Genomic DNA, 15,889 nt, shown 5'->3' on the forward strand with positions numbered 1-15,889 from the left:
CAGCTGCACATAGTTTAGCCATCCAAAGCCACATGTCCTACTCATAATTTTCATGTTTTTGTCTGGTTAACAGGAATAGTCCTTTTTTTTTTTCTTTTTTTTTTTTTTTTTTCCCTGGAGCTCCATTGTTTAGAAAGTGTGTGGCTTCTGGAAAAAACTGGGATGACTCAGATAAATATAAAAGCAGTCTGTTAGGAGTGGTGATAAAAACCGAGCACCTGCATTAGATGGAATTGATGGAAAGAAATGAGGGATGATATTAAGGCATAGTTCCTTAAAACTGTTCATCGATGATCCAGTAAATACATTCTATCAGGGTTAAAAAAACAACTTTATTTTGGAGAGTCTGGATGATGTTTGTTTCTTATCACTAAAACTAAGACTGGGTTTGTTAGGTTTCCTCAGGATTTTGAATGAGACTGTAATGTAGGTTATCAGAGAATTAGGAGGGTTATAAATAATTGAGCACTATAAGTTTATAGATAGAATATTCCAAAATCATGTACAGTCGGAGAGAAGCGTTCCGGGAAAATTCAAAGATTAAATATCAGAGCCGAGGTTCAGGTTGTCCTTCTCATTTTCCCTTTATGTGGGATTTGGAGATGTTTTATTTTTTTCTTTTTACATAAAAGAGTCTTTGTGTTTCAAGTATGGGATCTAAAAGTGTGTGTGTGTGTGTGTGTGTGTGTGTGTGTGTGTGTGTGTGTGTGTGTGTGTGTGTGTGTGTGTGTGTGTGTGTGTGTGTGTGTGTGTGTGTGTGTGTGTGTGTGTGTGTGAGAGATGGGTGGGGCTTGGGCAACTTTTGAACAGTTACCCAAAACACCAGAAAATAAATTACCTTCCAACCAATTCAAATTAAATTTTGTACTGTGTAAAAGTACAGTGAACTTTTCTTTTTTTCTTCCTTCTCTCTGTTTTTTGTCTTTTTCTCCAAATCATACACAGTGATATGATATTATACCTTAAGAGAAATGTATTTTTTTAGAAATTCTGAAAGTGAGATTAATTAATTTATTTATTTATTTATTTATTTTTTGGTAAAGAATTTTTAAACTTCAGAAAGTAAGTTGTAAAATGTTCATATTAATATTGTCCTGTAATTATGTGGACCTATATTTGATTTGTGTGTGTGTGTGTGTGTGTGTGTGTGTGTGTGTGTGTGTGTGTGTGTGTGTGTGTGTGTGTGTAAAGTCAGCAGACGTATGCGATCAGATTTTAAGAGTTGTTGCACGTTCCAGTCGTTTGGAGGAGCTTGTCCTGGATAATGCAGGACTCAAAGTGTAAGAAATGACACACACACACACACACACAGCTTTATTTCTGTGTAATCACTTGGAATGTGATTGTACTCCCTACTGTATGTGTATTTAAAGAGTGGGGCATTTTTTTTTATTATTATTATTTTTCGATTTATTTGTAGATATGTGTCTGTATGTCTGTGTTATTGCAGTGATTTTGCACAGAAGCTGGCAAACGCTCTCTCTTGTAACTCCAACTCAGGACTGCATTATCTAAACCTCGCCAACAATCCTCTGGAGGACAGAGGTAGGGATGAGTTTGCTATTTTTTGTTTACTACGTGTTCCTGCTTCATAAATACAGATCGAGTGTGTTTGTGTGTGTGTTTATACGCAGTCATGGTGTTGCTGTTGCTGCTACTGATTATTGTGTTTTTTCTTTTTCAGGAGTTGCTTTTTTAGGTGCTCAGTTTGCTAAACTCCGTAAAGGCCTCAAACACCTCAACCTCTCCAAAACCTCCTTATCACCCAAAGGTAATCACCTCACCACTTCATCACCATTGAACCAGTTCAGTACACAACACTGGCATTACACACTGTTTGCACGCCCCTCAGGAAATTTTAGAAACAGACAAGGGGAATAATGTAGTCAAATTCATTTAAATATTGGGGCACTTACTTTGAATTATATACAGTGGGTACGGAAAGTATTCAGACCCCCTTAAATTTTTCACTCTTTGTTATATTGCAGCCATTTGCTAAAATCATTTAAGTTCATTCTTCTTCCTCATGAATGTACACACAGCTCTTCATATTGACAGAAAAACACAGAATTGTTGACATTGTTGCAGATTTATTAAAAAAGAAAAACTGAAATATCACATGGTCCTAAGTATTCAGACCCTTTGCTGTGACACTCATATATTTAACTCAGGTGCTTCCATTTCTTCTGATCATCCTTGAGATGGTTCTACACCTTCATTTGAGTCCAGCTGTGTTTGATTATACTGATTGGACTTGATTAGGAAAGCCACACACCTGTCTATATAAGACCTTCCAGATCAAAATGCATGTTAGAGCAAATGAGAATCATGAGGTCAAAGGAACTGCCTGAAGAGCTCAGAGACAGAATTGTGGCAAGGCACAGATCTGGCCAAGGTTACAAAAATATTTCTGCTGCACTTAAGGTTCCTAAGAGCACAGTGGCCTCCATAATCCTCAAATGGAAGACGTTTGGGACGACCAGAACCCTTCCTAGAGCTGGCCGTCCGGCCAAACTGAGCTATCGGGGGAGAAGAGCCTTGGTGAGAGAGGTAAAGAAGAACCCAAAGATCACTGTGGCTGAGCTCCAGAGATGCAGTCAGGAGATGGGAGAAAGTTGTAGAAATTCAACCATCACTGCAGCCCTCCACCAGTCGGGGCTTTATTGCAGAGTGGCCCGACGGAAGCCTCTCCTCAGTGTAAGACACATGAAAGCCTGCATGGAGTTTGCTAAAAAACACCTGAAGGACTCCAAGATGGTGAGAAATAAGATTATCTGGTCTGATGAGACCAAAATAGAACTTTTTGGCCCTAATTCTAAGCGGTATGTGTGGAGAAAACCAGGCACTGCTCATCACCTGTCCAATACAGTCCCAACAGTGAAGCATGGTGGTGGCAGCATCAAGCTGTGGGGGTGTTTTTCAGCTGCAGGGACAGGACGACTGGTTGCAATCGAGGGAAAGATGAATGCGGCCAAGTACAGGGATATCCTGGACAAAAACCTTCTCCAGAGTGCTCTGGACCTCAGACTGGGCTGAAGGTTTACCTTCCAACAAGACAAAGACCCTAAGCACACAGCTAAAATAACGAAGGAGTGGCTTCACAACAACTCCGTGACTGTTCTTGAATGGCCCAGCCAGAGACCTGACTTAAACCCAATTGAGCATCTCTGGAGAGACCTGAAAATGGCTGTCCACCAACGTTTACCATCCAACCTGACAGAACTGGAGAGGACCTGCAAGGAGGAATGGCAGAGGATCCCCAAATCCAGGTGTGAAAGACTTGTTGCATCTTTCCCAGGAAGACTCCTGGCTGTATTAGATCAAAAGGGGGCTTCTACTAAATACTGAGCAAAGGGTCTGAATACTTAGGACCATGTGATATTTCAGTTTTTCTTTTTTAATAAATCTGCAACAATGTCAACAATTCTGTGTTTTTCAGTCAGTATGGGGTGCTGTGTGTACATTCATGAGGAAGAAGAATGAACCTAAATGATTTTAGCAAATGGCTGCAATATAACAAAGAGTGAAAAATTTAAGGGGGTCTGAATACTTTCCGTACCCACTGTATATATATATATATATATATATATATATAAGTATGATTTTATTATGCTAAAGTTAAAACGTCTGTGCCCCTGAAGAATCTTGGATAAAATAAAGACATTTTATAAAGTTAAAAAATGCACAGATTACAGATAAATAAAGTGTGAGTTAGTCTTTGTCCTGAGAAACTCTTTCTGTATCATTATCGTTTCCCATTTGGACGTCTGAGTAATAGCTGCTTATTTATACACGTATTGATCTGGGGTTCCATGGGAACCTCAGTACTTTTCCAGACTGGAAGTCATAATGACCCTGTGTATCTGTTGTTACTTAAAAATGCTTTAAATGAACTGAGACCTGGCAACAGCAAGGTATATGGTGGCACATGAGTAACAGTCTGGCGTGTAGGCATACGGCTAATTCGTATCTGATGAGTTACCGTATTTTTCGGACTATAAGCCGCTACTTTTTTCACATGTTTTGAACCCCGCGACTTAAACAACGAAGCGGCTAATTTATGGATTTTTCCTGGGTTTTTCCCTGTTTCACAAACTTCAAGCCAAAAAACTGAACCCCATAACATTAGACCAATGAAATTTCCTAACGGAAACGAAAAAACGCACCTCACCTGTGTTCTGAGCTGCACGGCATCGGGAGAAAAAACTTATTTTTTTAAACGCACGACAAAAACTCCCGAGAGAAATAGTTGTGAAAGGAAGGAGGAAGACAGTGAACAATGACTTACTTGGTAGGCTACTGTTTAGATACAAGCCGTTGTAACGCGTTGAGTCTGGTTGAAGGGAGAGCTCGCTAACTCCAGTTACAACAGAAATCATATAAGCACAGACAGGTTCCCAAAACTCGTGCTTCTTTATTTTTCTTGGCAACAGCGTTATGGGTTAGTCAAAGAAACTTAAAAATGAGCATCAGAAAATAATAAGGACATAATCCTAATCTTGCACACATATAGTTCCTAAAGGAAGCGCAACAAATTTCTCCCATTACACCGTGTAACAGACACTCTCTTTCGTTAAAGCCTGTGTAAAGTTCATTAGTTATGTTTAAAATAAAAATAATTTATGTAAATTACGGTAAATAAAAAATAGGTGTGGTGTGTATTGGACATGAGGCTAAAACAAAAAAATTATAGTTTTGATTTCCTGTATTCGTTAAACAACTATTATTCCAAATACAAACTCTTTCCTGAATTGCCCAATTGTGATATTACACTTTTTGCAATTGAGTTCTTTAGTTAGTTTGTGTGGGTTTTCTATAAGACAGAACATGCATAGTGTGATCTTTGTTTTTTACAAATTGTGAGGAACAATGCAGATGTCTGGAAAGCTCAGCTTAAAGCCCCTGTCTGACATGTATTGTACACTTCTGTGACCTGTGATGTGAATGACCTCTCAAACCTTGCACAAAAGTATACACGCTGTGATACTGTGAGTTTTTGCTGAGAGACCAATGTAGAGCTTTTATAGGTGGTTCCTCCATACATTGTGCTGGTGTGATGACACACTGTGTGGTGTGTGTGTGTGTGTGTGTGTGTGTGTGTGTGTGTGTGTGTGTGTGTGTGTGTGATGATTAAGGGGTGAACAGCCTCGCCCAGTCGCTGAGCTCTAACCAGTCCATGCCCAGCACGCTCAGCTACCTGGACCTCTCAGGGAACCTCCTGCGTGGAGATGATCTCTCAGTGAGTATGCCTTTATTTATGTCTCTGCTAAAGCCGCTAATGATGCTAATGAGTTGGCATTCAGTTCTAGTGTTTTTCATAGGAACTTTTTAGGAATAGTAAATCTTTCTAAATGTTTTTTAAAAACATCCTTTTAGTATGAATTGAATAAATAAGGGTTTTACATGTGATAAGAAAACACACGATTCTTAGAACCTTAGTAAGGATTAGAAAGAACGTTTATAAGGAGTGTACATTATAAGCACAATAAGGTTCTTCCATGGTTGTTTGCATAATTAAGGGTCCTTAGCTTTCAAAGAATGCTGCAAATGCACCCTTTCACTCTAAGTGAACGGTACACTGTTCCACATAGGCTTCCCCTAAAGGGATAACCAGAGAACTCTTAGAGTGCACATGGTAGGAACCGCGGTTCTTTAAAGGTTTTCCACAGGTACTTTTAAAAAATTGTCAGTTTGTTTTTTCTACACAAAGGACCTTTTTATTTGCACCTTCTGGGGTCATATTCACATGAAGTCCATAAAGGACAATTCAGGGCATTTAAGGTTCTCCAGAAGTACAACTATTTATGCTTATTTACAAATTTTATTTACAAATTTGTGTCTAAGCTAGAAGCTTTACTCCACTTTTCATTTGTTGGTATGTCAAATAGCCCCAAAGCTGACTGTCGCTTTGTTTTCCTACAGCATTTTTATCAGTTTCTTGGTCAGCCGAACAGCCTAAGCACGCTGGACTTGTCGAACACAGACTGCTCGCTCGAGTCGGTAAGCGCAACACTCGCACATGTGCTCACGCACGCACGCACACACACACACACACACACACACACTGCTAATACTGGTAGAGCATTGCATTAGCATTTGATATGACACTAAATCTCTGATCTTTATCTAAAAAAACAACTGTTTGCTAAAAAACTTTATTCTGCACTTTTCTTCATATTCAATTAATTAATTAACAATTCATTTTTCTTTCATCAATGTGTGTGTGCTGTAGCTTTGCTCTGCTCTTCTGAAAGGTTCTCTTCAGCATCTCTCCGTTCTTAATGTCTCAAAGAGCATCTTCGTTCACAGGTGAGGAGCTAAAGAATTTTCTACTCTTGTTCATTCAGATTAATTCACAATTATATCCAATTAGACTGTGTGTGTGTGTGTGTGTGTGTGTATACAGGAAAGGTAAAGATATTCCTCCTGCATTCAAGCAGTTCTTCAGCAGCGTTGCCTGCCTCAACACCATCAATGTCTCCGGGACCAAACTGCCTCCTGAGGCTTTAAAGTAAAAAAATATATAACTCAATCCCTTTCCATGTTTTTGCGTTAATTGATTTCATCTACATAATCATTCATTTTGCGAAGTTCACAACAAAGAAAATCAATTTTGTGTTGACTGTAGTAAAAACTTTTTTTTTTTACTTCCAAATTTCATGTCTGACTTCAAATCAAATTACTATTATTGCTTATTGTTCTTTAATTTTTGACAAGCATATTGTTTTTTTTTTTGCCTAATTTATTGTTTTTAGGCAACTTACCATTATCACATGTAATGGTGGGATTTAAAAATTTTTAAAAAAAAAGATTTTTTTTAGATTTTTTTAAAACCACCACAGTGTCATGGATAGACCAGGCGTCAGAAACCGGGAGTAAAATCAAATGTCATTTATTTGGTTTAAACATACACACACAGGGAAATTTGAGATGTGACTTGAGCCAATGGTACACTTAACTGAGTGCTCCTTAGAAGCGTCGCAAGCAGCATGGAAGCACAGGGATTCAGAGAAGTAGGAAGTCCAGGTGAACTATGGTCATAACTGGTAGCTCGGACCATGAGTGAAGGAGCATAAGGACCTTATAAAGGGGACGGGTAAATTGGGAACAGGTGTAGGTGATTAGTAGGAGGAGGACAGGTGTAGGTGATTTGTAGGAGGGAGAGGCTGAGTGAGTGTGTGAGCATTGGAGGGAGGCGTGACTGGTGGCTCTCTGACACACAGACCCATTCATGAGACAACATTTACATTTTCTACCAATATTTATTTTCCTTTCCATTACTAAAATAAACAATGTTTTATGGATTTTGCAGGGAAATTAGCATTATGTTTTCAATTTTGTCAGTTTAACAATTCTGACAAAAATTGCAGTGATGCATTTCCCATTATTTTTTTAATTAACCAGGTCATAGGCATTGACCACCAGTATTTATTTATTTATTATTTCTATTTATTTCTATTCAAATATTATTTAGATTGCATACTGATTTCTACAGAAATCTGTCAAAAATGCATTTTGAAAACATTTTCGTGATCAATATCTGCATTATTAGTGACCACAATCTGGGCAAATCTTCACACATGAAATAAGTGCTATGTGTGTGTACATGTGTTTGTGTTTGTGTAGAGCACTCCTGCTAGGCCTGGCCTGTAACCCCAACCTTAAAGAGGTGTCTCTGGATCTCAGCTGCTGTGAGGTGAGATATGCAGATAAGCACACATTAATCATTTATTTACTTCTCACAGAACTTCATCTGTAGAGCTTCATGTACAGAAGATCATATCTAATCTGCTCAATAAATAAATTCCTGTAACAGATATTTACAAAGATTAATTGATGTTTGTTTTTGCCAAGAGACTGCATAAAAGGTCAAATCTTTCAGATTACTGAAAAAATCTAAAAGTACTCAAAAAAATAAAATCACCAGTTGCAGTTTTAGTGTGTGATTGTGGAAAAAAGGGTTAGGGTTAAGTGGAAAATTCCCACAATCCCTCCTACACACAAATATGTGACATTCCTAAGGGAATTTCAGCATAATGAAACCCTGCAGAGTGCAAAGTGAAGCTTTTGCAATACTTATAGTGTGTGTGTTTGTATTCGTTCGTTGAGCACACACACATTTCAAGTTCACACATGCTAAGATTCTGAGTCTTATAAGCAAACACTGATGACATCACTTGGACTGTGCATCATTTCTAAAGCATGTTTTTACCAGTGCTAGAGTTATTATAAGTGCGTGTGTTCTGGTTTATGTAATGACGCTGTTTCGCCTGATTTGTTTATTTGTTTTCATTGTTTGTCACATCGCTTTTTGCCTGATGCATGATGCTAGAATTTTATTTTTCTTTTGCTAATTTGCCCCACCTCCTTTTCCCATGATGCATCATAAAGCTTGGCCAATGTGTAAGTACAGACAGCAGTAACTGCATGCTTTAACACACACACACACACACACACACACCTTTCATAAACATTTCTGAATGACCGAAAACAATAACATCAATGATTCTTTGGCAACAGAACTCATTTTGCAGGGTCGTGTGTTCGTTTGTATATTGCTTGTTTATATGCATGGACACATTTCATCTTTTGTATGATTTTTTGTGTTTTCCTGTGTTAAAACATAACACATACCAAACTAGACTGCAGCTTTGTGTCAATGAAAGTTTCATGAGCCAAGTTTCTTTCTCATTAGCACAATTTTGTTTGTAACATTAGCACACTATCAATGTAGGTTTACACTACACTGAAATCAGGGCTCTTGCACTGGAAGAGATCATTAATGTCTTTAAAGAAGCTTCAGATGTTTTATTTATATTTTCGTTGTAGGTTTTTCCTTGTTTTTTTTTCTTCTAGGTTTCTTATATAGTCATTTTAGACTTTGGCTGGTTAGAGTTCTTTGTGTGAATGATGTTTGTTTACAGAGTGTTTATTAAAAGGTGTGTGTGTGTGTGTGTGTGTGTGTGTGTGTGTGTGTGTGTGTGTGTGTGTGTGTGTGTGTGTGTGTGTGTGTGTGTTCACTAGAAGCAGTTTTTGTTTTTTAATAGAATCAGTGATTGTGTTTATTAGAGTGTGTGTGTTAGTATCAGTGTATGTTCATTAGTATCTGTGTTTATTATGAGCAGTGTGTGTTTTAGTACCTGTGTGTATTTTCATATCGGTGTGTTTATTACAAGCAGTGTGTGTTTTAGAAGCAGTAAGTGTGTTTTAGTATCTGTGTGTGTGTTTATTAGTATCAGTCTTTTTTTTTTTTTTTTTTTTTTTACAAGCAATGTGTGCGTTTATTAGCAGCAGTATCTGTGTGTATATTAGCAGCAGTGTATGTTTGTATGTGTCTTTATTAGAAGCTGTATGTGTGTTTATTGCTATCAGTGGGTGTTTTTATTATCATCAGTTTGTGTTTTGTCTCGCAGCTTCGCTCTGGAGGCTCACAGATCCTGGAAGGCTGTATCGCTGAGATTCCCAACATTTCCAGTTTGGATATTTCTGATAACGGTGAGATACAAACACGATGATAATCATCACAATTTTGCTCCTTTTGTTATCAGGACACTTCACTGTTGAAACCCAGTACACAGACCACTCGGGTGCTTGTTCAGGCCTTTATGATTTTAAGACTGGACTTCTGCACCTCACTTCTGGCGGGTCTGTTTCAGAGCACCATTCGAACTGTACAACTGATTTGGAATGCAGCTGCATGACTTTCCTAAGTCCTCTTACACCACCCCAATTGCTGATCTCTCTTTACTGGCTTTCTGCATCTGATGCTTGCTTACAAAACTGCACCCATCTACCTCAGAGCCCATGTTACTTCCTACACTGCACTCAAGAATCTTCACTGTTCACAAAACACCTTTCATTACTATGATCCTTTGATCATGATCCTATGATCATTAGAGTTTTATAGCTGATTATATTCTTAGTCTGCAACCTAATAAACCAGTATCGGGATGTATTTATTAGGAGAGCTGCTGTACTCGTTCTCGATAAGGGCGTCTGCCAAATGCCGTTAATGTAAACGAATGTAAAAGGTGAATATAAAGTGAATGTAAACCCTTGTCTGAAATGAATTTTTTTATTTTATGATGTTATGAGATGAGGCTCTAGCACATGTGTGAGTCATCATCATATTTTTTTCCTGATTCCTCCAGGGGTTCATTATGAGCTGGGCTAGATTTAGAGTGATTAATGCAAAACTCTTTAAGGGCTTCTGATAAGCCGAATGCTTCTAATTAAACCCCCAATGAAGTTTCTGTTGAATCCTCCAGTCATTATATTAACTTGTGTTACAGACTATGTTGAGCCTCGGAGCAGGATTATTAGCTCAAAATTCCTGTCATTAAAAATTTAACACTAGGATTTACATTAAAAAGTACAGATTAGTTTACTGTTTTTTTGTTTTTGTTTTTTCAGCTTTTGCTAATGCTGTGATAATTTGGAAGTGAACTAAGAGCTGAACATCTTTATTTTATTTCCATTAAAATTAATTCTTCTGTACCCTGTGATGACTGTAATTACACAGTTATAAACTTCCAGTAATGTATTGTTGCTCTCTGTTTCTCAGGTCTGGACTCAGACATGAGCACGCTGCTGGTCTGGCTTGCCAAGAACCGATCTATCAGACACCTCTCCCTCGGCAAGAACTTCAACAACATCAAATCAAAGTGAGAATCATTGAATGAGGAATGAGGATGAGTGGGGATGATTGATAGGATGAGTGGGTATGATGGACAAGTTGTGAACGAGTGAAAGGGTGAGTGGGAATGATTGAGAGAATTAGAACACGTGAGATGATAAGTGGTGATGATGGAGAGGATGAGCGTGAGTGAGAGGAGGAGTGGTGGTGATGGAGAGGATGAGCCTGAGTGAGAGGAGGAGTGGTGGTGATGGAGAGGATGAGCGTGAGTGAGAGGAGGAGTGGTGGTGACGGAGAGGATGAGCGTGAGTGAGAGGAGGAGTGGTGGTGACGGAGAGGATGAGCGTGAGTGAGAGGAGGAGTGGTGGTGACGGAGAGGATGCGCGTGAGTGAGAGGAGGAGTAGTGGTGACGGAGAGGATGAGCGTGAGTGAGAGGAGGAGTGGTGGTGACGGAGAGGATGAGCGTGAGTGAGAGGAGGAGTGGTGGTGACCGGTGGTGATGGAGAGGATGAGCGTGAGTGAGAGGAGGAGTGGTGGTGACGGAGAGGATGAGCGTGAGTGAGAGGAGGAGTGGTGGTGACGGAGAGGATGAGCGTGAGTGAGAGGAGGAGTGGTGGTGACGGAGAGGATGAGCGTGCGTGAGAGGAGGAGTGGTGGTGGCGGAGAGGATGAGCGTGCGTGAGAGGAGGAGTGGTGGTGGCGGAGAGGATGAGCGTGCGTGAGAGGAGGAGTGGTGGTGGCGGAGAGGATGAGCGTGAGTGAGAGGAGGAGTGGTGGTGGCGGAGAGGATGAGCGTGCGTGAGAGGAGGAGTGGTGGTGGCGGAGAGGATGAGCGTGCGTGAGAGGAGGAGTGGTGGTGGCGGAGAGGATGAGCGTGCGTGAGAGGAGGAGTGGTGGTGGCGGAGAGGATGAGCGTGCGTGAGAGGAGGAGTGGTGGTGATGGAGAGGATGAGCGTGAGTGAGAGGAGGAGTGGTGGTGATTGAGAGGATGAGCGTGAGTGAGAGGAGGAGTGGTGGTGATGGAGAGGATGAGCGTGAGTGAGAGGAGGAGTGGTGGTGACGGAGAGGATGAGCGTGAGTGAAAGGAGGAGTGGTGGTGATGGAGAGAATGAGCGTAAGTGAGAGGAGGAGTGGTGGTGATGGAGAGGATGAGCGTAAGTGAGAGGAGGAGTGGTGGTGATGGAGAGGATGAGTGTAAGTGAGAGGAGGAGTGGGGATGATTGAAAGAATGAGTGAAAATGAGTGGGGATGAATAGAGGATGAAAACGAGTGAAAGGATGTGTGTGAATGATGGATATGAGAAAGAGGTTGAGTGAAAAAGAGTAAGGGGATGATGATTTGTGTGTTGTGTTGTGAATGAGAGTGTATTCTGTTGTATTAAATGTTTGTTGGTATCTTTTAGAAATCTGGCTCCGGTCCTCGACGGTCTCGTCCACATGATCCAGGAGGAAGAATCAGTGAGAAATTTTAACTCTCACATTTATTGCCACACATGTACACCGACCAGGCATAATATTTACATTATAATATTATATTATAATATTATGACCCGTTATATCTTCATCATGGCACATTTTGTCCTCAAAGTAAAAAAAAAAAAAATGGGCAAGCATAGGAATTTAAGGGAAAGCCAACTTGTGATGGCTAGGTGACTGGGTTAGTGCATATGAAAAACTGCAGCTCTTGTGGGATATTCCTGGTCTGCAGGGGTAAGTATCTATCAAAAGTGCTACAAGTAAGAAACAGTGGTGAACCAGTGACATGTTGTACAGGAGCTCGCTGGGCCGTTTGGTACGATCCAACAGACGTTCCTCCAACAGCTCCTTTAGCTCAAATTGCTTGAAGAAGTAAATGTTAATGCTCAACGAGTCAGGACTGTTTTGCCATCAAAATGGAACCAACACTCTATTAGACAGGTGGTCATAATGTTATGCCTGATTGGTGTAATTGTTTTTTTAATCATTTTATAGCTTTAAAATATTCATAATTATTAATTGATTGATATGTTGCTTATTTATATGCATTTTCCATACAATTCTCCCTCTCTCTCTCTCTCCCTCTCTCTCTCTCTCTCTCTCTCTCTCTCTCTCTCTCTCTCTCTCTCTCTCTCTCTCTCTTTTTCAGCCCTTGGCATCTCTGTCTTTGGCTGACTCGAAGTTAAAGGGGGAGTTGAGTCTAGTGCTGAATGCTCTGGGCAGTAACAGCTCTCTGACACGAGTAGATATCAGTGGGAACGGGATGGGGGACCTTGGGGCTAAAATGCTGGCTAAAGCCCTGCAGATTAACAGCAAGCTCAGGTGAGAGGTTTAAACACACATTTAGGTGAGTATCTATGAGCAGGTTCAGGGGCCGTGCTTAGTGTTCTGAAGTTTTCCCAGTGAAACCGATGTAAGAGGATAATATATTCAGATATTGAGAGCAGATAAGGATACTCCTTGTAAAAGTGCAATAATCTGTATGTAATCTAAGGAGCGATACCTTATGAACAGAGATAAAATGTTGGTTTGTGTTTCTTCAGGACTGTCATTTGGGACAGAAACAACGTCAGCCCACAGGGACTTCAGGATGTTGCTGCAGCTCTGGAGAAGTATGTGTGGATAATAGTGTGTGTGTGTGTGTGTGTGTGTGTGTGTGTGTGTGTGTGTGTGTGTGTGTGTGTGTGTGTGTGATTTTTCATGCAATTTAGACTTTTTTTTTTTTTTTTAACAGCAGTCTATTTTTACTCTTTAGATGGGAACTGAGTCATGAGTCCTTCTGACAGAGGCAGCCCAGAAATATTTAATATTTAAAGGATTAAAACAGTGTGTGTGTTTGTGTCTCGTCTCATTTTCTCTGAAATCATCACCAATTCTCTCAGCTTTCTAATTTACAACACTGATGACAGGAGATTAGGTGAGAGAGGAATATGGGATATTAGCTCTGAATCTCTCCCTCTCTTTCCTTCTCGGTCTTCCTTATTTTAATCTCATTTGCATAGTGAACACTGGAGTGGTGTAAGTGGCTGCTGCTGCATTTATTTATCTGTGAACGATGATCAATAATTGGCAGGAGAGAAGGGCATAGAAAAAGGTGAATAATCAGCATGATGGGTAAGGAAGGGGTGAAAGGGGGGGGGGGGGTTATATGAAAAAAAAAATTTAAGCTAGCAGGAATGATTATTTTTTCATTTGTTGATTTGATGTCACCATTATAGTGATAGGAATCTTTAGTTTCATGTGAGCTTTTTGTGTATAATATTATAGCATCGCTGTGCAAAGGTTTGTCTTTGATTAGGACAATAATTTATATAAAATTACTGACATCTGACCAACAACCCACCCTACAATTCTCACACACACACACACACACACTCGCAGTATGTTTGTGTGCACACATTTTTATTTATTTATATATAATATATATACAGTGGAACCCGGTTATGTTGATGTCCTAGGGGTCGCCAAAAAGCATCAAAGTAACCGATGATCGAGATAAACGGAAATCAAAATGGCGGCAGTATATTAACGTGCTTGAAATTTCTTTATGTACATGATGTGCGTTAATAAATGAGAATGTGCATGCACGTGTTTCTGAAGGTTTTTTTTTACACAACAGCGTTGCCGCGATTTGTTTGATGAAGGCATGTTATAAAAATACATACAGTACATGTTTATCTGTCAGGAATCCACCTGCCACGCCCCCTTCGGCCCCCTTCGGCATGGCAGGTGTTTTCTCGGCCGCTTTCTCTGAAGCTCCCGGCTTCAATCGCGCACATATGGTGCTCGTTTAGCATCATCACCAGCTCCTATTTAAACTTCCACACTCTCACTGTCCGTTATTGTTGGTATATTGTGGTTTCACGGCGGTCGTTGTTATCGCTCATGTGTATCCCGGTACGTGTCTTCCCACCGGGACTCTCTCACCGGCTGCTCTTTTCTTCCCAAAGCGCACCGCGGATTCCCCCCCGATCCTGCCGGTGTTCATTCTATGCTTTTGCTCATCCCACGTTCCGCGCCGCCAAGCGCGGCTTTCGCCTCCCGTTCATCGCATAACATTTAACAACAAAAGGCATATGTGCACTAACTAACAGCAGAGATTCACCAGTATACAATACAACACCTGGAGCAGCTGTAAAGTTTGATTTTTCCGCCACTTCCGCGAGTTCTTCTGCGGCTGCATCGAGATAACCGACGTTAAATGGCAAATTTTCCCCCCTTGTGCTCGAGATATCAGGGTTCGGTGACATAAAAAAAAGTTGACATAACCGATTAAAAAAAATGCTTAGAAAAAGCGAGAATTTTGAGGTTCCACTTTAAAAACGTCGACTTAATAGGGTTGTCGAGGTAACCGAGGGCGAGATAACCGGGTTCCACTGTATATGTATTAATGTATGTATGTATGTATGAACATGGTTTATATATATATATATATATATATATATATATATATATATATATATATATATATATATATTACATTTTATACTCTATAACGTATTCTTGTATAAATCTCACCAAATTTTGCAGGAATTTTACCATCCGCTTTATGCCCATCCCCATTATCGATGCATCTCAGGCACTGAAGGCCAGTCCAGAGAAAACCGAGGATGCATTAATGAGGGTAAGAACCATCTAGAGTTCCTCTTTAGTTTTTTTATGTTTACTGATACGCATTCAACCACTACAAGACTCTTAACAGAAATATGTTACTTTTCTCTGCTCCAGATGGAGAACTACCTGTTCAGGAATCATGAAACTAGGAAATATGTTCAGGAGCAAGCATATCGTCTTCAACAGGGCATCGTCACCACCACCACACAGCAGGTGAGAACACCTCAACTCTCAACTTACAATGATCGAACCGTTAAAAACAAAAAAATACAAAATCAAATATATATATATATATATAATCATGTCCTCATGAAGTATGTGAGAGTTAATTTCTCTTTTTCTCTAGATGATTGACCGGATTTGCTTAAAGGTTCAGGACCATCTCAACTCCCTGAAGACCTCTGAACAGGACACCATATTGGAAGATGTCAAGATGGCAGAGAACCTGATAAAGGATGCGAGAAACTCAAAAACAGTAATAAATAAATAAACAAACAAATAATATACTCTAGTGTGTGTATATATATATATATATATATATATATATATATATATATATATATATATATATATATATATATATATATATATATATATATATATATAATATTTATTTATTTAAATACTAGAGTGTTAAACATGATTATATTATATTATGTGTTA

The 15,889-nt window shown here is 39.7% G+C and overlaps 1 protein-coding gene across 6 annotated transcripts in view; it reads left to right on the plus strand.

Annotated features, from left to right (window-relative positions):
* The window catches only part of LOC310741999 (F-actin-uncapping protein LRRC16A-like), a 53,224-nt gene that overhangs the window by 19,192 nt on the left and 18,143 nt on the right, over positions 1 to 15,889 (plus strand). For all 6 annotated transcript variants that reach the window (XR_014538116.1, XR_014538117.1, XM_083570489.1 and 3 more), the window contains exons 10-25: positions 1,192 to 1,280; positions 1,451 to 1,545; positions 1,685 to 1,771; positions 5,136 to 5,239; positions 5,923 to 6,000; positions 6,233 to 6,309; positions 6,407 to 6,511; positions 7,627 to 7,696; positions 9,414 to 9,495; positions 10,565 to 10,664; positions 12,040 to 12,094; positions 12,762 to 12,934; positions 13,156 to 13,224; positions 15,143 to 15,236; positions 15,341 to 15,439; positions 15,573 to 15,701. Coding sequence is in view for 4 of the 6 variants with exons in the window: in XM_083570489.1 (XP_083426615.1) it covers positions 1,192 to 1,280; positions 1,451 to 1,545; positions 1,685 to 1,771; positions 5,136 to 5,239; positions 5,923 to 6,000; positions 6,233 to 6,309; positions 6,407 to 6,511; positions 7,627 to 7,696; positions 9,414 to 9,495; positions 10,565 to 10,664; positions 12,040 to 12,094; positions 12,762 to 12,934; positions 13,156 to 13,224; positions 15,143 to 15,236; positions 15,341 to 15,439; positions 15,573 to 15,701 (1,506 nt within the window). In the remaining 2 variants the exon portion in view is untranslated. The remainder of the gene's footprint in view (positions 1 to 1,191; positions 1,281 to 1,450; positions 1,546 to 1,684; positions 1,772 to 5,135; positions 5,240 to 5,922; positions 6,001 to 6,232; positions 6,310 to 6,406; positions 6,512 to 7,626; positions 7,697 to 9,413; positions 9,496 to 10,564; positions 10,665 to 12,039; positions 12,095 to 12,761; positions 12,935 to 13,155; positions 13,225 to 15,142; positions 15,237 to 15,340; positions 15,440 to 15,572; positions 15,702 to 15,889) is intronic.

This window comes from Silurus aristotelis, assembly GCF_946808225.1.
Source record: "Silurus aristotelis genome assembly, chromosome: 1".
In the NCBI taxonomy this organism is placed as follows: domain Eukaryota; kingdom Metazoa; phylum Chordata; class Actinopteri; order Siluriformes; family Siluridae; genus Silurus; species Silurus aristotelis.